Source organism: Cataglyphis hispanica, chromosome 23, assembly GCF_021464435.1.
Source record: "Cataglyphis hispanica isolate Lineage 1 chromosome 23, ULB_Chis1_1.0, whole genome shotgun sequence".
Lineage (NCBI taxonomy): Eukaryota > Metazoa > Arthropoda > Insecta > Hymenoptera > Formicidae > Cataglyphis > Cataglyphis hispanica.
Genome location: NC_065976.1, coordinates 1,366,792 through 1,388,139, shown reverse-complemented (window position 1 = coordinate 1,388,139; position 21,348 = coordinate 1,366,792). Strand labels below are relative to the sequence as shown.

Below are 21,348 nucleotides of genomic sequence, written 5' to 3'. Positions count from 1 at the left end.
AATATTTTATCGCGATTATATTTTTATGTTCTGTTTTCATATCTAGATTTTTTTATTGCGTTTTTCAAACTGAACAAAGATATGCCGCGACCCACCTCTGAATATTCCGCGCTCTCGACCAGCGCGATCGACCTCGACGACGGAGAACGGAGGACATTGCACTTTGACCGTATCTAATATAAGATACTCCGCGCGAGTATAAATACAACGACTAATATACGTTGACGAAATCATTAGCATATCGTTGCATTTTCGTCGATCTTCTACACTTATTCCAAAAAGATCTTTTGCATTCTTAGCGACTGAATTTAATAATTCAAATGTATTAATCAAATTTTTCTCTCGATCTCTCTTATCATTTAAAATAGTATTAAGTGCATTATAAATTAGGAAAAAATATGATGTGTTTTATAACTTTTTTTAATCTACCGTGTATTATATAACTTATTATAATAAAAATAGGATTATCTGTTTTCTTGATTTTTAAATTATTTTTCAACAAAGATAGAGATAATCTTATACGAGCTTTTTGAAGATAGCATAGTATATATATATTATTATTTTTGAAAAAGATTTAATACATTTTTGAAAAATTCAGCTTTAATATCTGTTACGCATATATGTATAATTCCAAGCTATTTTAAATAACTATTATTGTTGCGCAGTCGCGCGCGTGATGATTGCAACGCGCGAAAATCGTTATGCGCATAGTGAAAGGACTTTACGCGTTTGAAATTAACTGTAACGTTATAAGTATTACAGGGTAATAATGTCGCGCGCATATATTCGCTATTCATAACGGCAGCATTGCACTTCGAACTGTCACAATTATTCTAACAATCGAAGATAAGATAAGAATGGAACATAGTGTATATATTAAAGGAGAATAAAAAGTATCGGATTTAAAAATGTTGGATAGAGTTTTTCAATTCGAAGTGCTATTGTAATTAATTTCACAGTGACAAGTCCTTCGTGAATAACATTCTTAAAGAAACGTCATTCTGTTAATCAGTTGCTGTATCAGCTCGCAGCTCGATTAGACATTCGCGAAATGTATCTTATCTTCGTTTCTGTATCGCAATTAGCAGCGTTACGCTACATTATCCGGGCTATCCAAGGAGCGGTCGCGTTTCTTCTTTCTTTTTTTTTTTTTTTATCAGCCAAACAGATTGGCAGGCGTTAATGATAACGTTACTACCGGTCGCGCAACCGAAAGCAGCCGATACGGTATTTCGACAGTAGCATAAATCCGCGATCGATCGATAAACGGCGCGGCCGGATCGTTGCGAGGCGGAGAAAACGCATTTACGACAGCGCTTGACAGCTAGGGTGAAGGAACTTTATCTGACTGGCGACTATCCGGTAATGTAACGCGTTACGTTACGTGGAAAAGTTACGATGTCTGGCTTTCCGTACTTTCGGCACCTAGTTTAGGCGAGACGTGTCTCCCTATCCATCTACTCTCTCCGGGAATTTTTTTGCCTATGTTCTCCCTTCTTTTCGACTAGCGCGCGATAGAGCCAATTCTTCAAATTCCACCGTCACATTTTTAGCTGACCAGCAACAGGCTTATGTCACACTTGATCTATTTGAAATCTAGCGCGCCATTTAAATGCGATAAGAATTTCATGAAATGCAAAATAAATCCGACTCTATAGCAGTTACTTTGCAAATTATTGAGATCTCGCTATCGTGAAGTCGATGATATGTGTTTTTGTTGTACATATTTAATTTTTATTTACATATTTAAGTATTTTGCGCCGATTATAATGTTAAAATAATTTTCGTACGATTTATAGAATTTTTTTAACTGCAAAAGCGTTGAACGACTTTTATCAATTAAAACGAGCAAATCGAGATTCGCAGAAAAAAACACATTTAGCTCGTAAGTTTGTAAGATGTTTTGAGAACATTATTGTGTAATGCCATACCCACAGATTTAGTTGACTAACAAATACCGATAATGGAATGTGCGTCAGCCAGCATCTTCTAACGTCTGCAGATTCAACCCCGAGAGAGCTCAACTTACGTTGGTCAAACATGTTATTCGTGCTACGGCATCTGAACGGCCGCGTCTATGTGAGAGACTCATACATTCGTATATACGTCGTATTGCTGATTGAGAATAGTCACTGATTGTGTAATGGAAAATTGTAGGCCGAACAATGTCGGTCGTGAAGAATGCGAAGAAGAAGAAGAAGAGGGAAGGTGATAGAGATATATATATTTTCTAACAATGAGATGATAGAGATCTCTGAGAGGAACATGAGAATTATGAGATAAGCTATAGACAGCTATATATATTGTGCATTTATAGATTCTTTCCAGGCAATTGTGGGCGTATGAAACTGTTGTGTTTTAGAATTAGTTTCTAAATCGATCGGACATTTTTATCGAATGTAACTGAAATTTTATTGTCGCTTTACTATTGCCGAAAGTTCATGTTTTTTTTTTCTACATCGACTGTTTATCGCTCGAAATTCAGGAAAAACTGTCCGTTAACGTATCTCGCCTCGTTTCCAAGTTTGGATAGTAGAATAGACTTTCCCGACCTGATCGTTCCAGTCAACCTACCTCGGTAGCCTACACTCCTATAGTTACATTGCGAAAGAAGTACGAGTCCCAGTTACCCACATTCTGCGCTAGATATTGGCTGCTAATTAAACAATCGGCGATTCAAAGTTTCTATTTCAAGATTTCCGAGAAACTGCGACGCAAATTGCGCGTAAGAAAAGTGCTAAGGGAATATTTCTACGGTAGAATTTTACGGGATTCTTCTGGTGTTTAAGAAGAAAAAATTTATTTTAAATAATTATATTACTCGCGTATTTTTCGAGCGAAAAATACTTGCATGTTTATGTTTATATGTTGATATTTGTCTATTTTTCTTTACTTCTCTATTTTTCATTTAGAAATTCTCATAACATATCTATATATGTATATGCATATCTAAATTATATATTTATTAGTTGTGTTTATGTTTACGTGTTGATATTTGTCTATTTTTCTTTACTTCTCTATTTTTCATTTAGAAATTTTCACATTTATATATGTATATGCATATCTAAATTATATATTTATTAGTCTCTTATCTTTTCGAGGTAATATACAAGTCGTGCTTGCACAGTACACCTCGTTGCACGAGCCTTGTAACGCGCATTGCGAATGCGTAACGTGGGACGAATTGTGGGTGATAAAAGTGATAAAAATGTTCGCTATAGAACTCGAGTTTTCTCATTCGGAGCTTTGCCAACCGGATAGAAAGGAAGCGTAGTCTCAAATCGGCGCGAGATATTTAGATATCTATGCGCTTTCTCGCTCAATAAAGCATCGCACGTGGGAGTGCACCGCGAATTTCATAATTACAGGTTTTAACTCTAGGCTTATTACGAGTATATCTCGCGCGTGAGTCGAACTGTGTGTGCACCTGAAAAATTTCAACGAATGGGTGGGTAGCTGTCGCAACGCGGAAAGTGTCCCACGCAAACTCCGACAGGCAGCTGACATTGCATAGACATATCTATTCTGACCGGCTGCATATCTCAGGCCGTCCATTGTCTGTGTAAGTAGGCCTGTGCGAGAATACAATAAAATTGTCCTCCGCTGCCGATATACTGCGGACCACGCGTACGCAGTGATGAATTTACAGATTTCAAACGAACAAGTCAAGAGAAGGGGAAATTTCACATTGGATTTTTAATTTTATATTAATATAACACTCAATTTCTTTGTATTCATATAATTTGATTAAGTATATTAATAAGTGGTAAGTATATTAGGGATATTAAGTACATTAATAAGTATAATATGTATATTAATAAGTATAATAATAAGTATAATATTTCTAGATTTTTTTTAAGCTTAGATTTTTTTATTCTCTCTGTGGAGCTTTATATTTCTCTAAATTTTTGAAACTCCATCCGAGGAAAGATTTTCGAATGCCTGACTTTTTATTCGTACATTGTCAACACTTTACACAAAATACAATACATTTGTAAACCAGCATTTAAGTAAAATGAACGTAGATATAATCTCTTAATGAGAGATAAGTTTTCGTTGGATTCGATCTTCGAATTTAATAGAGCTTTCTCAAATGATTTAGACAAGCCAATAGCATGAAATTTCTGAAATCTTGTATATAAAAGAGTATGAAAAATCGTAATAGTATTTTCTATTATCATAACTCATAAATATACCGAGTAATTTTAACAAAGATTTTTAATCCTGAAAATTCTTGCGACTTCAGATGTTGTTCTGACAAAAGAAAAAGAACAAGAAAAAAGGTTAAAATCAGATTTTTATAATTCAAGTTTAATAATTGTAAAAGAAAACGCGAGATTTTTTTCGGTTAAGAACAGTAAGAAATAATTAAATTAAATTTAAAATAACTAATAATTTTTTTTTTTTAATTTATAGATGGGACATTGTTTACACAAATAAGTGTGGTAACTCATTATAGGCGTGAGTTCATTTAACGTAATGTTTTCTCGATACATTCCTCTTACATATTCTTAGACAGTTATATACCACGTACCTACAAGTCACAGTGGGGTAGGTTAGGCCTGGACTGCGTTTAGATTACGGCGTCTGTACCGTTGCTCGCTTCGGTCCCACCACTCACCTGTGATCCAACTCGTATTTTCCATAGACGTAACCCACGTGTTCGTGACACGCGCACATACACGCGCATCCGATAGCGCAAGGATTAAATGGCTTTCACTCTCTGAGTATTGGTGAGTCAACGACAGCCTAGCAGCGCAACGCATTATATTTCCTGTTTGTGTATATCACATATTCAACAGGGCCGTAACAAAATCAACCCTTCGACGCATATATATTTAATGTTTTTTTCCAGAAAAATACAATACGAATTAAAATAATAAAAAATTCTCTTAAAATAATAAAAATATTACCGCTTGATAGAAGTATATTTATCATAAAAAAAGCGACATGATTGTGAATCCTGACGTCATCTATCTCGATTTCTTAGAATTCTAGCTCGAATAATAGATTCATATATTTGTAGAAATCTCCCTCCGCAAATCCCGAAGAATTGTGCGTGACAAGTTGATTTGCTGGGTTAAGGATGCAATTATTCTAATTGACACTAGCGAAGCTCGAGAGAGAAAAAAAATAAGCTTTCGTCATATTGCGCGTTAAGTTACGAACAATGCAGTTTGGTGAATCGTCGTCAAGGCGCATAAAACCTAGGTCGAGTGTTCGTCGGCTGAGATCCTTGATCCTAATGACGGGTCAACCGTGCCAATTGGCCGTACGAATGAGGCGGTTGTGTCCCGAGGATACGACCGTGGTTTAATCTCGACTCGATAAGATCAACTTCTGAACACGTCTCTATTACCCTGAGAATAATACGCATTAATAATCGCTTATAGTAGATTCACTGAGACCCTTTAATGTTTCATTCAGGCATAATTATGAAAGGTTATTGATAATTGTTAGCAATATTGGACTCTATCTATCCGGAAATCTATGAATCTATAATAATCTGCAAATTTATCAATGAAATCTAACAAGTTATAAAATTAATTATATAATAATAAAACAGCGTTTAAAGTATATCTCGTTTTAATGTATATAATGTCTTTATTACTGGAAAAAATTTATATATAATCAAATTCAAATATATATAATTATATCAATATAAAATATGTCCATATATGTATTCTCTTTATCTTGTATAATCTCTGTCTGTATGTGCGTGAAAAATAATTAGAAAATAATTGAAAAATAATGAGAAAAATAATTTTTACATCATTTTTTTTTTCAGAAAAAATGAAATTTGAATAAGTGAAAAAAATTTGCCTACATATAATCATGTATAAATTTATATGCGATTACATAGGAGCAATTTCTTATACAAGAGAAAGAAAAAGTATGGACATATTTTATATTTAATTATACATTTATATTTGATTATATATGAATTTTTTTTTCCCGAGAGTAGTGACTTTCGATCTCCGAAAGGATGGAAAGTTCTCTTCGTGACAGGAGAAAATTGATTTACTCGATGTAAAGATGCGTCGGGCAGAGATTTTTCGACCATCTCTTTGAATTGCGATCTGGCCAAAATTTAATTCTTGGACGAATGATGGAGCGCGCGCGGGGTGGACGCGCGGCGGTGGCACTTCGGTGATCCCCGGCGGACTCGGCGCGCAGGCGCCGCGATACCGCGGCACACCACGCCGCGAGCAACTCACTCGCGTACCGTATCGCACGGCACACACAGCACACCAACTAACCCAACGAACATACGCGGGCCCGAGCCACGCCGTTTTGCAAATATTACGAGAGCCACGCGGTCGCAATAGCAGCAACAAGCGGAGCGCGCAACTGCCGGCGAGAGAAGCGATCGAACAAAAAAACGGACAGAGTGTTTGAACGAGCGTCACATCACCCTCGATCGTCTCGATCGCGATATCGGGCGATATTGATAAGAGTCGATCACGGCAGGACTGGCGAACGAAGTGCGTGTACGGGATTTATTAAGTGAGACTCGACGCGGCCGCTGTCAGTGAGAGCGGGACTGTCATCGCATGCTCCCGCGGCGTGGCATGTTCCCCAACTGTTCATTGTTTACATCCGGGTGGATGCACCAGAGGAAAACGTGCGTCGGGGGATCGTAGCGCGACTCGAAGGGTGCGACACGCGACTTTTTCGCGCCGGGCGATGACTGTGCAAAAGGTCAAGCCACGCGGCACCGCGGCGGAGGAACAACAGCCCTCGGCGTCTGACATCCTCTCCCCGTCCAGCGAACCCACGGAGAATGACAAGGATCAATTGGCGCGAAATTGTTATCGCGCGCTCGTTACGCAGGACAACGAGAATCTCTTAGGATGCGTCTTGGCCGGTGAGTGAGAGATCCGACGAAAGGGAGAGTTCACCCTCCGGCGAACGAATCCCGCGTTTACATAAAACTCGCGCGTCACTCGTAGGGTTTAAAAAACGTTGACGGTATCTATAACGGAATCCCGCGGTAAACATTTCTAACGTAACACGGATCGCTATTCATATAGGAAGGAATAGAGAAAGAGGCGTTTTCACTTTCCAGCGGGCAGGAATGTAGGTCGCGGGGCCCGGGACGAGGCCGAGTTCGTTGCCCTCGGTCGGCGGCCTTCCACTCGGCGCTCTGGCAATTTTTCTCCGTCTCTTTCTCCTCCCACCCCGCGTCCTCTCGCACTCCCTACTCCATCCTAAACTATACCCACACCACGGCACGCTTCTTGTTCACATTGTCGATACTAGCCTAGATAGTGTGAGAGCCTCTCTAAAAGTCTCCCACCCTCTCACGCTCACATACGTGCGGGCGTTTCCTCCTCTCTCAATTCTCTTTCTTTCATCTCTCTCTCTCTCTCTGTGTTTCATGATCTCCCCTCCTCACTTCCATTTATTTCTCTCGCTCTGTCTCCCGCTTCTCCTCTTGGCAAATCGCGTGCTCGCGCGCGATCCGCCGTCTCGCTCTCTCTCTCGGCAACGCCGACAGGAAAGTGGGTCGACGGGGCCTTGGCGCGAGGCTAGTTCGTTCACCCTGCCTGCCCCGTAACTGGGGCAAGATGAAATTAACCGAGCAGTCTCCCCCTTGCCTCGCCGCGTTCGCCAAGTAGAGCCGCGGTGAACTCCGCGACTCGTGTGGCCAATCGCTGTCGGATCGGTTCAACGAACTTCAACTGGGTCTCCCCATCTCCCCACTGCCCCTAAGGGTAGGCTCTCCCACCCCAGTTTAGCTATTCGACGACGGCTAAACCTCCCCACCTACATCCACCAGCGAAGGTCACCAACACACGCCGACGATGTCTCGTCGAAGATCGGCCGCCGTGTCGCTCGCACGTACTAACACGCCAACATGCGTGACGCGTGACTTCGTAGAGAGCGTGTACACACTGCAATGGTGACGTACGTATGTACATACGTACATGCGTGCGTGAGTGCGTGCGCTCACCACGCCGGCCTATCACCGGCTGGGAATTCTCGTCGGCGTGGGCTTCGTTACGTAATCGCGAGATAGTGAATTACACGTTGGACTATCTACTCGCGAATCCCTCTCGCCGATCTCTCTTTTCTTCCCCCTCTCTCTCTCTCTTCGTCTCACCTCGACCCGTCGACTGTCTTCGGTACTCGGAGAAAGTATCTACCCAGCTAGCTACACACCGCTGGACCGTGATCACTCTCGCTGCTCGCCGTGCCGGAATGCTTTCACCGCTTCTTCGCGTAGCGAGTGGTCATCCTCTGGCTGCTTGCTCGCGATGCATCATCATCATCTCCGGTGCACTGACCTGCCATATGCGACGTGCGGTTATAGAGCTGTTAGTTGATTACGGCGGCAGTTGATCTTATGCACGTCCCTTCCCACACAAAATTTTATGTTATCATTTCTAAATTTCCTGATGCATTTTTTTTATACGCAGAGCCAAATTCACATTCTAGCATATTTATGGCCGAGCGATTTTAATGAAATGCACGCATTACTTAATCTAGAATTTTTTTTGGAATAAAACTCTTTAGGACTTTTGGACGAAAGGTACTTGAGGCTCCATGTTCTTAGATTGATTATTCAATTTGAAAAATTGATTGAAATTATTAAATGTTAATGCAGCTATTGAGAGCAACTATTACACGACTCAGAAAGAGAAAGAAAGGGAAATTAAAATAAAAATAAAAATTCGAAAGAAAGTCTATGTCGTAATAAAATCGCACGTCCTCCATTGGATATTTTCTAATTGCGCTTGTGCCGACTGCTAGCTAACCACAAAAGCAAGACGCGCGGGCAATGGCCTGGCCTCCTCCCGGTCCCCAGTGACCTCGATTGATGCGCGGTGTCCTCTCCCAGTCCACCTTCTCTCTCCCCTCTTCTCCCACCCCCTCTAAGCGGAGCGTTGACTCGGTATCGTCCAATCAGAGGCCGGTTCGTCGACTCTCCGGGCTGCTCTCTCGGGGTCGTTCTAATCTCGCAACGTCCCTACGCCACAAGCCAAACTGACGAGAAGCCTGATAAGAGTACGATCCTGCCTCTCCTCCTCTCCCACACACATGCACGCATTCTCTTTCTTTTTCTTTCTCTCTCCGTATCTCGCTCCCTCCCTCCCTCCCCTTCTCTCCCGCCTCTGCCTCTTTATTTTGCCATTCTCTCTCTCTCTCGCTGCTGCCGCCAAGGTGAACAACCTCGAATCGTGTCGGCACTCTTATCACCCGCGAGCTCCGAGCCCTTATCGAGTGAGCGCACGTTCGCTCGAGTTCGCCGAACCGCTAACAAAAATGACAATTTTTCTTGGTCATCGTGTAACACGAAGATGTTCGTCTTGTATTAATGGGGAGAGTGGGAAGATCGCGATACTTGGAAGAATCGACGACCCAGTTTGACTAGTCGCAGTAAATATCAATGCTTTTGTCGAGAGCTTGTAGATAACATCAATCCATTAGAAGATTACTCACTTTCTAGTAGTCATATAGTACATCTTTATGGAAGCTCCCTATCAGTAAAACGAACAATGATTGTTTCAAAACCGAAATAGATTATTTTTTCGTTCAGAGAAGTCAGATAATACTTTCACAGATAATATTTTCAATGTCTAATGCTTAATTAAAATTAATTTAATAATAGTTATAAATAATCCGTTTTTCCGTTATCATATTTGATACAAAATACAGTAGGATAGTAAGAGATGTATGTGAAAATAAAAGAGCGCAAAATGCGCGATAAAGATTGAGAAAAAAGCGAGAGAGAAGAAATAGAGTTGTCTTATTTCTCGTACGCGTATTTCCCTTTCATTGGCATCTGGACGAACCACCTTCGCCGCTGCCTTAACTTCCTAGCCAGACCACTCTTACTTTCTTTTTGGTGAACCGTGCTTCGTTTGGATCTCGTCGAGAAAAGCGAAAAACAATTTTTACATTACGTTTCCTACGATAGTCCGCCGAATAATCTTACTCGAATTTTTTCGTAAACTGTTGAATAAAAATCGCATCGCTGCATTTTATCGTATCTTTCGTTTTCTAATTTTCCGTTTTAATTACATAAAGTTTATTTATTCCATTTGATTAAATCAACGAGAGAGATGAAACTAGTCGTCGATGTAAAGTATTTTATAGAAATTCAAACGAATTGAACGATTACTCACGCGCCCCTCGGAACTTATGTAGCGTAGGAAGGGTCGTGAGGGGGAGGCAGGAGGGAGGGCCGGTAACCTCGAGGCCAACGAACTCTGACCCACCAACCAGCCCCGATATCGCTCATCCCTCCCTTCCGTGCTAAGTATAGCATTTCTACCAACCTGTCGCCCTATGCTATAGATATTACATCCACCCCAACTTATGCATTCCACCTCCGCGTCATAGTTAGCCCATCCCCTCGAAAACTTGCCGATTCCACTCTTCTTACCACGAACTTAATATAAAGTTCGCCTGCTCGTTACAAAATTTTTGTTTTGAACAATCGCGATATGCAATTTAATCTCATACGAAATCTTCAAAAAAAAAAAAAAAAAATACGAGAAAATTTAAGAAAGCGAAATTTATTCTAATCTGTAGAAATTTATATCTCCCTCTAAGAATCGAAATTAAATATTGTATATAATAATTATATGCATCTAATTTTTATAAAAAAAATGTATATAACATATAAGGATTTTTAATGAGGAATGGATATGTACGGATTATTATAATGTATGGACCTTAAAATTCTCCGCACAGATTCATCCTCTAGAGTGATGTATATTTCTTTGACAAGCGATCATAGATACCTTCAGAGGCAAGAGGGAGGTCCGCGAGCGCCGAGGTCGCGAGGTCGTCGACCGCCGAGGGTGGCACTCACCCTAACTAGGCCAGCGGGTCTCTCTTTCTCTCCCTTTCCCTTCCCCCTCCCGATACGCCCTTCTCTCGGTTTCTCCCACCCTATATTATCATGCCCCCACTAGAACATGCAGCCTCTCGGAGACGGGGTCCATGGTTCTGCTATTTTCGCGGAGCCACTTGACACGGATATACATAGGCCACCTACGTTTAGCGGGATAATTTGCGTTATCGGGGTCATTCCACCCTGTTTCGCGAGAACGAAGCAGCCGCTCCCGCTTAAGCCCCCGGGGCTTAATCTTTCGAGTTTTACCAAAAACGAGAATATCCTATGTGATTGTCACGACAATAATGATATTTGAGATGTACTTTCCCGTTTCTGTCTTGAGTCAGTTTTAAACCTTAATCAATTTCGACTTCGAGTACACGAAACAATGATATATTAGTTTACGTTTGTAGACTATATAATTATTTAATGCAAAATTATCTATCAAAAAGCTATCAACTCATTGAATATATTTTTCTTTTAAAGTAAAATAATACATTTTTTATTTTTTTTCGCTTCCAGTTTTTTTAGCTTTCTGTTCTACGATTAACTGTGAAGGGCGACTAGATTGAAGCGGAAATTAACTCTTTTTTTTTTCTAAAATGACAAACTATATTTTATTTTGCTTTAGTTGCATACCTTCTTTTCTTTTGATGGTCGATAGGAAAAGAATAGATACGGTAAGTCTTCCGGTGATGGTTTCGACGTTAATAAAAAAAAAGAGAAAATAATAAAAATGTAGGGAAAAAAATGCTCGAAGTCAATCGTAACTCAGAAGCCACTATTCGCCATGGTGAAAAAATATAAAACATTTTATAGCTGCAAAACGTGCGAAGAGTTCGTCGAGAAGTGCGAAAGGTTCTTTTTTTAATCCTTCAAACCTTCGCACATTTGCGAAGAAATGTCTATCGGGAGAAAGATTACTTCTTAAACTGTATAGGAAAAAAATGAAAAGACTTAGTCTCTCGCGTGGTTTCGATCCCGTTAGGGACCGCGTCGTTTTCTATCGTTTTAGTCCTCCTTTTTATTTTTTTAGATTTACCGACGCAATGAACGAATTCTTCTTTTTAAGCATAATCGAGGTCGATACTAGAAGGTCCTTGTTACCGTTACGGAAGGGTTAAAAGAAGAGTTAAAATATGCTAGCAGAAATCCATCGTAAAATTTGGTCCTTTTTTTTGTAGGAAACGAAAGCATAAAATAATTCCGCCTTTCCTTTATTTTTATGCGTAATAATTCACATCCACAATATATGTGTCCTCTATCGTTTTTATTTTTTTAGACATTTTTTCGTTTTCCGTAATATTTTTTTAAATAGACCCTCCATCACTTATCTGATATCTAGTTCTTTATCGAATATTTTCCATAGGTATTATTGATCCCAAAAATATCACGTGGTTGACAGCACATCGTGCATCGATCGATTGATAACAGATCATTGAACCATGCGTCATAATAAATCCAATATCTTTTTTTCTCTCTAATCTTCTCTGTCTTCCAAACGCTATTATTAATCGTTAGATTTAATACATAACGCATCAAAGTGTCGGCGAAAATAATGTCTGTTTAAAAAAAAAAAAGTAACAAATTGTAAGAGCAATTTAATTAATTAATTTAATAATTCTAATTTAAATAACATTTATTGTATTATATCCAAGTGTGCTGTTAAACATGCATGTTTCCCTTTTGTAAGTAATTATCATATCTGCGGTTAATAAGATGCATCACGACGGTTAACCGTGACGCATAAACACTTAATCACTCGAGTATCCGTCAAGAGAACATTCAGCTTGTTAGATAGGGGGGGAAAAAAAGGTATTGAATCACGATCGAGAGGCGGCGTGAACGTCGAAGGCGCGCATACAGATCGATTATCCTCGTTCGATGTCGATGAACCACTTGACGCGGATTCCGGCTCCGAAGGACGAGCTCGCCGATCCGCGACGAACTTCGCGTACAAATCAGCCGATATATCGGCGCACCCGGTTTTGCATACCTGTTTGTCTCTTACGTGGTGCTAATCGCACCAATTGCAACTATTGTGTAAGTTATAAATATGGTAATAACCGTACGTTGCTTAATGTCACACATGCCTGCCAATAAAAAGCGATACAATCGATATATAAAAGCTGGACGTATGAGGATATGTGCAGATTGCTCCAGACCTGTCATATTTTTTTTTCTTAGCAGGTTATAGGTTTTTTGATTACTTTTCTTATCTAAGTATGCGAGCTTAACGTTTATAAAGTCAAACGAAGATTTATCGATGATTGTGTTATAGACTCTAATCGATCAAATCACAAGTCCATAAATATTTTTCTCGATCGTTCCGAGGAGAAACGCGAGTTTCACGAAGGAATAATTTTGCGGTTTGTCGCGTCGCGATTTACAAAATTCGCGCAATTATCCGCGTAGGAGGATGGTTTCGAATGGATGCTATGACAATACATAATAAGGGGTGGCGGAGGTTGGTGCGTCAAATCCGTGTCGCGGTTGACCGGGTTAGGAATCGTGGTGAAATCATTGCCCCAACGACCTGATATCACCCCGATCCCGGGATTCGTGGTGGTATGTCCATGAGAGGGTGGGAGGCCGGAAACGGGCGACGAGGACTGATTTCTCAAGCGCAACAGCAAATTTACTTGTTTCGACTCTTATTAATCATTGCGAATAAAGTATTAAAAAAAACCATTAATTATGTAAATCAATTTTTTTTATAGATATATAACGATATAAACAGAAGCAATCTGTTTTAGAATTTTATAAAAAAAAGCAAAAAAATTAAATATTTAACATGTATGCAACAAACAGTTGTATTTTTTCAATGATTAGTATCGTTAATTATTATTCAATTATTATTTTCAATGATTAGTACGGTTAATTATTTTTTTTTCGACATTGTACATATACATAATTATTTTTTCGCTGAGATCTGACGGGTTAAAAAATATATAGTTTCATAAACATTAACCGACAAAGCATATAAGAATATTGGCGATATCGAATTATGACACTAGAGATATCGCGTAACCATAAAGAAACACGCGGTCGCTTGCTTTCACTTTCTCAGAGTTACCGATTAACATCAAAGTATTGTGGATCACTTTCATCGAGCTTCCGCGATGGGAACGTTTCACATTGCGCAATTTTTTCCATCAATTTCATTAACATTAATAAGAGAAACATAATTCAGCTGTTTGCTCAAGGATTATAAGCATATTCGTATAAATAGATATATATGTAAATATTCTGTTGAATATAAAATTAATCTTATTCCGGAATAGATGCGAGATTATTAAAAGAAATTGCGAATATTAGGAGTCTAGGACAAATTTTGGCGATAAAAAAAAAAAAAAAAAGTCATCGCACAAATGAACATAGGGAGAGAAAGAGAGAGGATATGTTACACGCGTCTGCCTATATGGAGGCATGCGTCAGTGATCTCTCAAGGCCTTCGCACATTAGCCGTTCGGTAGCGTTCGCACCGTCCCACTTTCCTTCGCGCCCGGTCAACGACCCTGCAGATAGGTGTAGTAGGTGCTCCAAGGTGATACACCAACACGCGCAAACGCGCGCGTTCGCTCTCGCGAATCTATTCCGTTTTCAATACAGATTGTTTCAAGAAAGATACATATCGGAGTTCTATTTTCGAAGTTGTCATGATCGAAATCGCTATTCTCGCGCTATTTTTATGCGTATATTAATATTTCTTAATTTATCCCGGAAAAAAATAAAAGGACAATATTATTCTTCACGTATAAGTTTTGATGAATGTAATCTAGTTTGATCAGAAGATTACATTGATTGAGATCTATCGAAATTATCAACTTAAACTAACGTTGCCCGATAGTTAAACATTTTTTTTTTTTGCAATTAAATCTTTCCTCGCAATTCTTCTATTGTACATATATTTTTTGCGCAATGCATCTGTTGTACATTTTTTTAAGCATATAAGTAAATCGCGTATTAAACCCGGTAAACATTCTGTTAAAGTCATCCGTTTGCAAAAGGCTATCATAAATCGATGAGAATAATACATATAGAACACCGATGGCAGTTAGCTAAGTCAATATCGGCAATGAACTACGAGAAGTTCTTTTTAAACTTGTAGCTAAAATTATTTAAAACGAGTTTCATATTGTGCTTTCATTAAAAAAATGAAAAATAAGATCTAATTTTTTTCATTCGGCAATATAACATTAAATAGATTTTAATAAAGTCTTTCAATAGGCTAATCATCTTACGTTAAACTTTATTTAAAACAATCAGACAAGAAAAAAAAATATAAGAAACAGTGTGCTGCTGTTAAAAAATTTTTTTTTTAAACATCCTATACACGCATTACGTATACGCATGCAAAAATCTCATATGATCGTGAAACGTTTCGTACGCAATCCGAGCGGAGGCGCCACCGCCTTTTGCGAATCTCTAATGAGAGGTCGGTACGATAGGAAATTCACATCTCGCGGGTCGGTACCGATATGATAAAACGACCGAGATAACGTTATGGCCTCTTAGAAAGGGACCCATGGATTCCAGTTTGATTTTCGAAAACGCCCGGTTTTAGTTTCGACTAGCTGTCAAGGTAACATACTTGCCTACGTAAATGAGGATAGAGTTAGGTCAGGTAAAAAGATACCCAAAGGTTTTACGAGATGGATTACAGTTAGATTTTGTTGCTATTATATTGCACAGCATTGGGATTGTAAAACTGACTTCTAAATAACATAATTTACTTTATGAATTTTCTCAGACAATGATATTAATAGTCTTGATAAATTTAATAAATTTCTATTGATTTTTCGTGTGAGATACATATAAGCATCTAAGTTTAATTGAATTACACTTCGTAAAAGTGAAAGAAAAAAAAGTTGAAAAACCTTTTTCTTGGCAATGATTATGTATGTAGACAGATGCAAACAAAAAATGAAAAATTAGGTCTCTTAAAGGTCGGTGAATGTAATATCCAAGTAATTAGAAAACCGATTCGCGCGTGATACATTGACGTCAAGCCTAAACCCTTATGCAACATCTATAGACAATGACAACATTTCTGCATATGGTATCTATTTTTAATTGATCAATGTCGCGTGTCCCACTTGTGACACTGTATGATCGTACAAGTTTGTTGATAATGACACGAGATATAAAGTATCGCCTGCGAAATCGGCATAACTTAAGAACCTTTGAATCGATTAAATCTTTTGATAATACATACCAGTTTTATCACAGCACATACGCGCACGAATAAATACTAACTTTTACATTATTATGTTAATTATATTAACATACTTTTATCTTTTTGTTGCAGGTAAGCTAATCAGTTAGTTACCTTGCGATATCACATGAAACATCAAGGAGTAAGTAATTAAATATAGCTAAAAAATAAAATTGATAATATATGTGTATCGAGAACTAATATATTCAATTATCTGAGCTATTCGTCCTTTCTCGTGATTTTTATCAATAGTTATAAATTGACAGAGAGATATCATCTGTAACGATCATATCAATTAATATCACTCGGATATATCATTGCATTGTCCATGCATTTTGTTGTTAGTTATGGATGATTCCGCTTATAGCCTTCTATCCTATTTTTATTCTTTACCGCTGCTATTTCTCATAGATTTATGTCACTCATAAACAGATATAAATACGTTCAACAGGATTTGTAAAGTCTAAAGATCCCGAGAAGAAATAAACAAGATTTATATTATAATTTCATTAGCATCGAGATTACATCGGTAATATAATTGAAGTTGTGCTGCATTCTACATAAACGTGACAATAATAAATCCGAAATTATCTACGGAAAAAATTTAATGTTCATCAAGATCGACATGTATCCCTTCATCCATTTGTTTCTTCATTCCTGATTTTTTTCCGAAAAATGATTAAACGCGCCCAGCGGCGAGTTAGATCTCCCCCAAATAGCGTGGGCACATTGACGCTTGCGCAAGAAGTCTCGCGTTTCACCCCGCGTTTCACCCCGCCGCATCATTCATGGTCATATCAACCCTCGAGTACGCATTACCTTCCCATCGCGGGGAAAGGCGCATTGCTTAACACACGTTGTCATTAACGCGGATATGTCAACAATCGTGGTACGCGATGACGCGAACGAGGACGCGATCGTCCGCGGACCGATCGTCGACTATAACACAACCCTGAATCCGGTTGTCATCAGCGAGACGGCTAGCATCGTGATCACTGAGACGCAGCAGAAAACCGACACCAGACGTCATCAACGTGTCAAAGGTTCGATAAACGCATTTGCAATAATATCACGCTTATCTTTTTAATAGCTGAAATCTTTTAAACGGGTGTGAAAAATAATCAGACGCTTGTCCAGAGAGCGAAAACGTAATCTAGTAATCGGATGTTCGATTTTGTTAATCCTGTCCGCGAATCTCAATATATGTGATATTTCTATTAATTAATAATTATTCTCAAAATTTGTATTGTTACATTATCTTTCACTATCATTTGCTTATCTCGACGAGGTCATTTCTTTGAAAGGATATGCTGTTCATCATCGACGTTCCGCGCAGGATCAGCTGTGGGCTGATGAAGGATTGGACTAGTCTAAATATTTCATGTCATTTTGAGGCTTACGATAAGTTATTACTCTATTTATCTATGCAATAATTAAGCTCAACAACTTCTTGCAATACGCGCTTTGATCATAAGTAATATTAATTAATGTCAATATTTATTATATAAATTTAATATTTTAAATGTCATTTCAAAGAAAGAGATATTTGTTCGTTTGTAAGTTCTTTATTATTGACTTGGTTGCGATAATTATCTCGGCGTATCTCAGGACTGAGCCCTTACAACACATTATGAAATTTAGATTCTGCTTGAAGCACTCATATTGCATATTGTTTATATCCTCGTATCATTTTTCACATGCAACCGGATATATTTGGAATACGCAATTTGCGCGCCTTTCTCCGGGAAAAGCTTTGACACTGAGTCGTATCGATTTTACCTCGCGCGGGGCTCACGTGCTCGTTGACATTGACATTGTCGAGCTGCACGGACGCGGGTCTGCCATCTGTCGTCCGCGAACTTATATGCACCTAACGATCAACTTGCACTGTGTACCGAGCGATGGCAGTTGCAGCATCACTTAAGGCTTAAGGTATCTTTAGAGAAGCGGGAAAAAGCGCGCTTTTTATTATCAAAGTATGCCTTTCGTATATGCTTGATGAAGAACGACGTCACATTTCTGTAAAAATTGATGTTATAATTCGACTATAATTCGATTACAATTTGATTCCGCTAAGTTCAATCATCCCAGACAAATGATATATATAAGCGAATATAAAAATGAACTTATGTAGTTTCCGATACTTGATTTTGCCTGTTCATCAGTTTAGAAATCTATAACGGAGAGAATGTCGATTAAATTAATCCTGCCTTTCCTTTCTTCTTTTATCGCGAAATCAGCAATCGCTATTATAATAGTCTTGTTGCAATAAATATATTATTATCAAGTTATCTATCCTAGTGATAAATGCTCCTGTATAATGAGATCTAATTCCACTCCCCACGTCCCTCAGTACTTGCCGAGAGAAAAAAAGATACGCGTTGAATAATAATAGATACGAGAATGTACCAACGTCAGTCGTTTTCGAATTTCGCAATTGCTCGTAAAACGACTCACGGCCGTTGTTCTACAATTATATGTTGACTTAGAATGTGTCTATGTCCTTCTTCGAAGAATAATGTTCTCGTCTATATATACATTCGCGACAATTTACTTAGTGACCTGAAAAATATGCCGAGAGAAATATATATCGCATAAAGACCTTTTGAATAATTTTCCTAGCGTCAAGTCAAGTCGTCACTGCTACTCCTGTTTTTTTGTTTTTTTTGTTTTATCGAACGTCCCAGATATAAAAACCTGAAGATCCTCTAGGGGCAACGGGAGCCGCGAGGTGAGAGTGCTTTCACCTTTCTCTCTGACGTTGTCTCTCTGCTCGGCCGCGCTACTCGCCCGCGCGCTCGCTCCTCTTTCTCTCTCCCCCTTGACAGCTTTTACTCTCGATCGCTCGCTACCAGCCTCTGCCACTCGGAGAAAGCTGCAGCTCTGACCTCGCGCTCGCGGCGACATTTCTTCTTTCTCGTCGATCTCTCCCTCCTCCTTCTCCTCCGCCGAAGAGACCCTCTCGCACTTGCTCTCATCTCGTCGACCCACCTTTGAAGTTGCGTCACGTCTCGTGTGCCCCGACTGGGCTTTATCGTGTGCGACACCTTTCTTTCGTCGGCTTACGTAAACGTATCGCCAATTCTTACCTAAACGCGTTCCTCGAATGGGATATTCGCCGCGTTCGCAATTTAATGGATTTAAACGATTTCAAACGACCCCATCAAGCGTGCGCGCCATTTAGACGAATTTTGTTATTGTTCTTCTCGATTGAGCTACTAAATATAGCAAATCTATACTCGACATACAACAATCGATAGAACGAAACAGAATTGCGATATGTACTAAGACTTAAATTAATAACTCTTCTGTAATTAAAGATTCTATATAATATATACGATATCTTTAACTCTTAAAATATTTAAATAACGGTTTAACATTTAAATAACGGTTAAACAATGAAACTCAAGCCAGGCCAATAATGAACATCTCTAGAAATAAGAGCGAAATTTCGTCACGACGTCTCGCAAATGAGGCGACCGTTTTTACAGTCAAGCATGTCCAACGCGGTATTGAGCAACGTCAAACGGGCCTCGGCCGTCCTGGATGTCGGCCGGTAACCCCAACCGAATCAAGGCCGTTGGTACACCGACGCCGTGTCGGCTCTTACTTTCACGCGTTAGACGCGACGCTTGCTCTACTCGCGTATCGATGACAACGTAACATTGCGCGAATCAACCCAAATATTCAATCATCAACTTGGATCGATACAATAGCTCTGATTATTAACTATGGTAGTTTTTCCTACCAGATTCCACACATATTTATCTCATATATGTACATCAAATATGATGCGATATTATTTAAATTATATAGGAAAATTATTAAGATTATGTAAGAAAAGAATTCAATTTGCTTTATCAAATTATGAAAAAATAATAAGAACGCTATCTGATTAAATCTCATTAAGATTATATCTCATCAATCTATTTAAGAGATCGTGTTGAAGAAATTAAAGAGGACATTAAGTTACCTTAATATATTAAAAACCACCTCTTACATCAGATCTCTCTTTGTCTACATCAGTCTGTCGGCTATTACGCATCTAACACAAATAACTTAGCACCACTTACGTCAGCGGAGACTGCGGACGCAACTTCGAAGAGCTCGTCTTCTCTGGCATTCTGTTAACTCCGCAGCAAACAGTGATGTGTACTCGTCGTGTCAGCAACAGGCGCAACCAGGTCATGCCTACGACCCGATGGCCTTGCTTTACGCGCTGGACCGCGTCATCTTGCGAAACCGGCCTGCTCGATTATTTTCGATCGCGTCTTTCTTCGTTCGCGTCTCGCCTACTCTGTGACACCTAGTTTCATAAAAGGGCGCGCGGTAACGCGCGCGCGCAAAAAAATCATTAAAATTATCATTAAAAAATTATCAGACGACGATTATAGGACAATCAAAAACATATTCGCGTCGAGACACATCAAATATTAATCATATATCTTTCCTCGAGTTATCATTCGCGATCGCGAGCTACGTAAAATGAAGGAACGACATGTAATTACCTCTATTATTATCTTAATTCGATTCTATTCTTCCTGTATAGAAAGTTTCCAGCACTCGCATCGAGTGTGCTGGTAATATTTGTACCGGGATATCCACGATACTTTTGCCATCGAGTTAGAAAGTTTTCGGAGATAGCGAAAATCGAAAGTAGTTTACGTGCGATCCGTCATACGGAGAGGCTCGCGCCGAAGACACACGCACTTTTCCCCGGGATTCGATTGCGATTAATACGTGCAAAAATACGTGTCCGATCGGCAAGAGTTTGCGCAATGAGTGCGACGAGTCAGCGTTCCCAATAAATTTTCAGTTCAGCAATGCCGAGCTGGTCATTGCCCCCCGACCCATTTGCGCGCCAACTCGGCGACCAGCTCTCCCTCTATTTCGCGTTCTCCTTTCTTTCCTGGTCGTCAGCCTGATTCCGCACCACACATACTGCGTACCTACTTTGAGAGATAGGTGAATCGAAGAGAAATCGAATGAGATTTATTCCGTGTGAATATCTGATTTTTGTAAGACGACCTTTTTTACACGTCAATATTTTTGAAGATAAAAAGGGCAGACACTAATTCATTGCACGAGTCTCGCGAAGGAGTCAATTTTGTATTAATTAAAACATTTATAAGTAAGGTAAGTAAGACGATAACTTTGTGATTGCATATGCGATTATGTGCACGCGATAAGAGAATAATAACTTCCACATTATATACGGCGTAGAGCAATAAAATGCCGTCGTACTTCTCAGACATCACACAGACTTATCCAACACGCGTTT

The 21,348-nt window shown here is 39.2% G+C and overlaps 1 protein-coding gene across 2 annotated transcripts in view; it reads left to right on the top strand.

Annotated features, from left to right (window-relative positions):
- The window catches only part of LOC126857993 (nuclear hormone receptor E75), an 88,127-nt gene that overhangs the window by 29,392 nt on the left and 37,387 nt on the right, over window positions 1-21,348 (top strand). The window contains exon 1 of one of the 2 annotated variants that reach the window (XM_050607976.1): window positions 6,241-6,868. The exons of the other annotated variant lie outside the window; for it this stretch is intronic. Within the exon in view, the coding sequence (XP_050463933.1) occupies window positions 6,688-6,868 (181 nt within the window). The 5' untranslated portion in view covers window positions 6,241-6,687. Of the gene's footprint in view, window positions 1-6,240; window positions 6,869-21,348 lie in introns of those variants that run through there. 2 annotated transcript variants of the gene reach the window in all.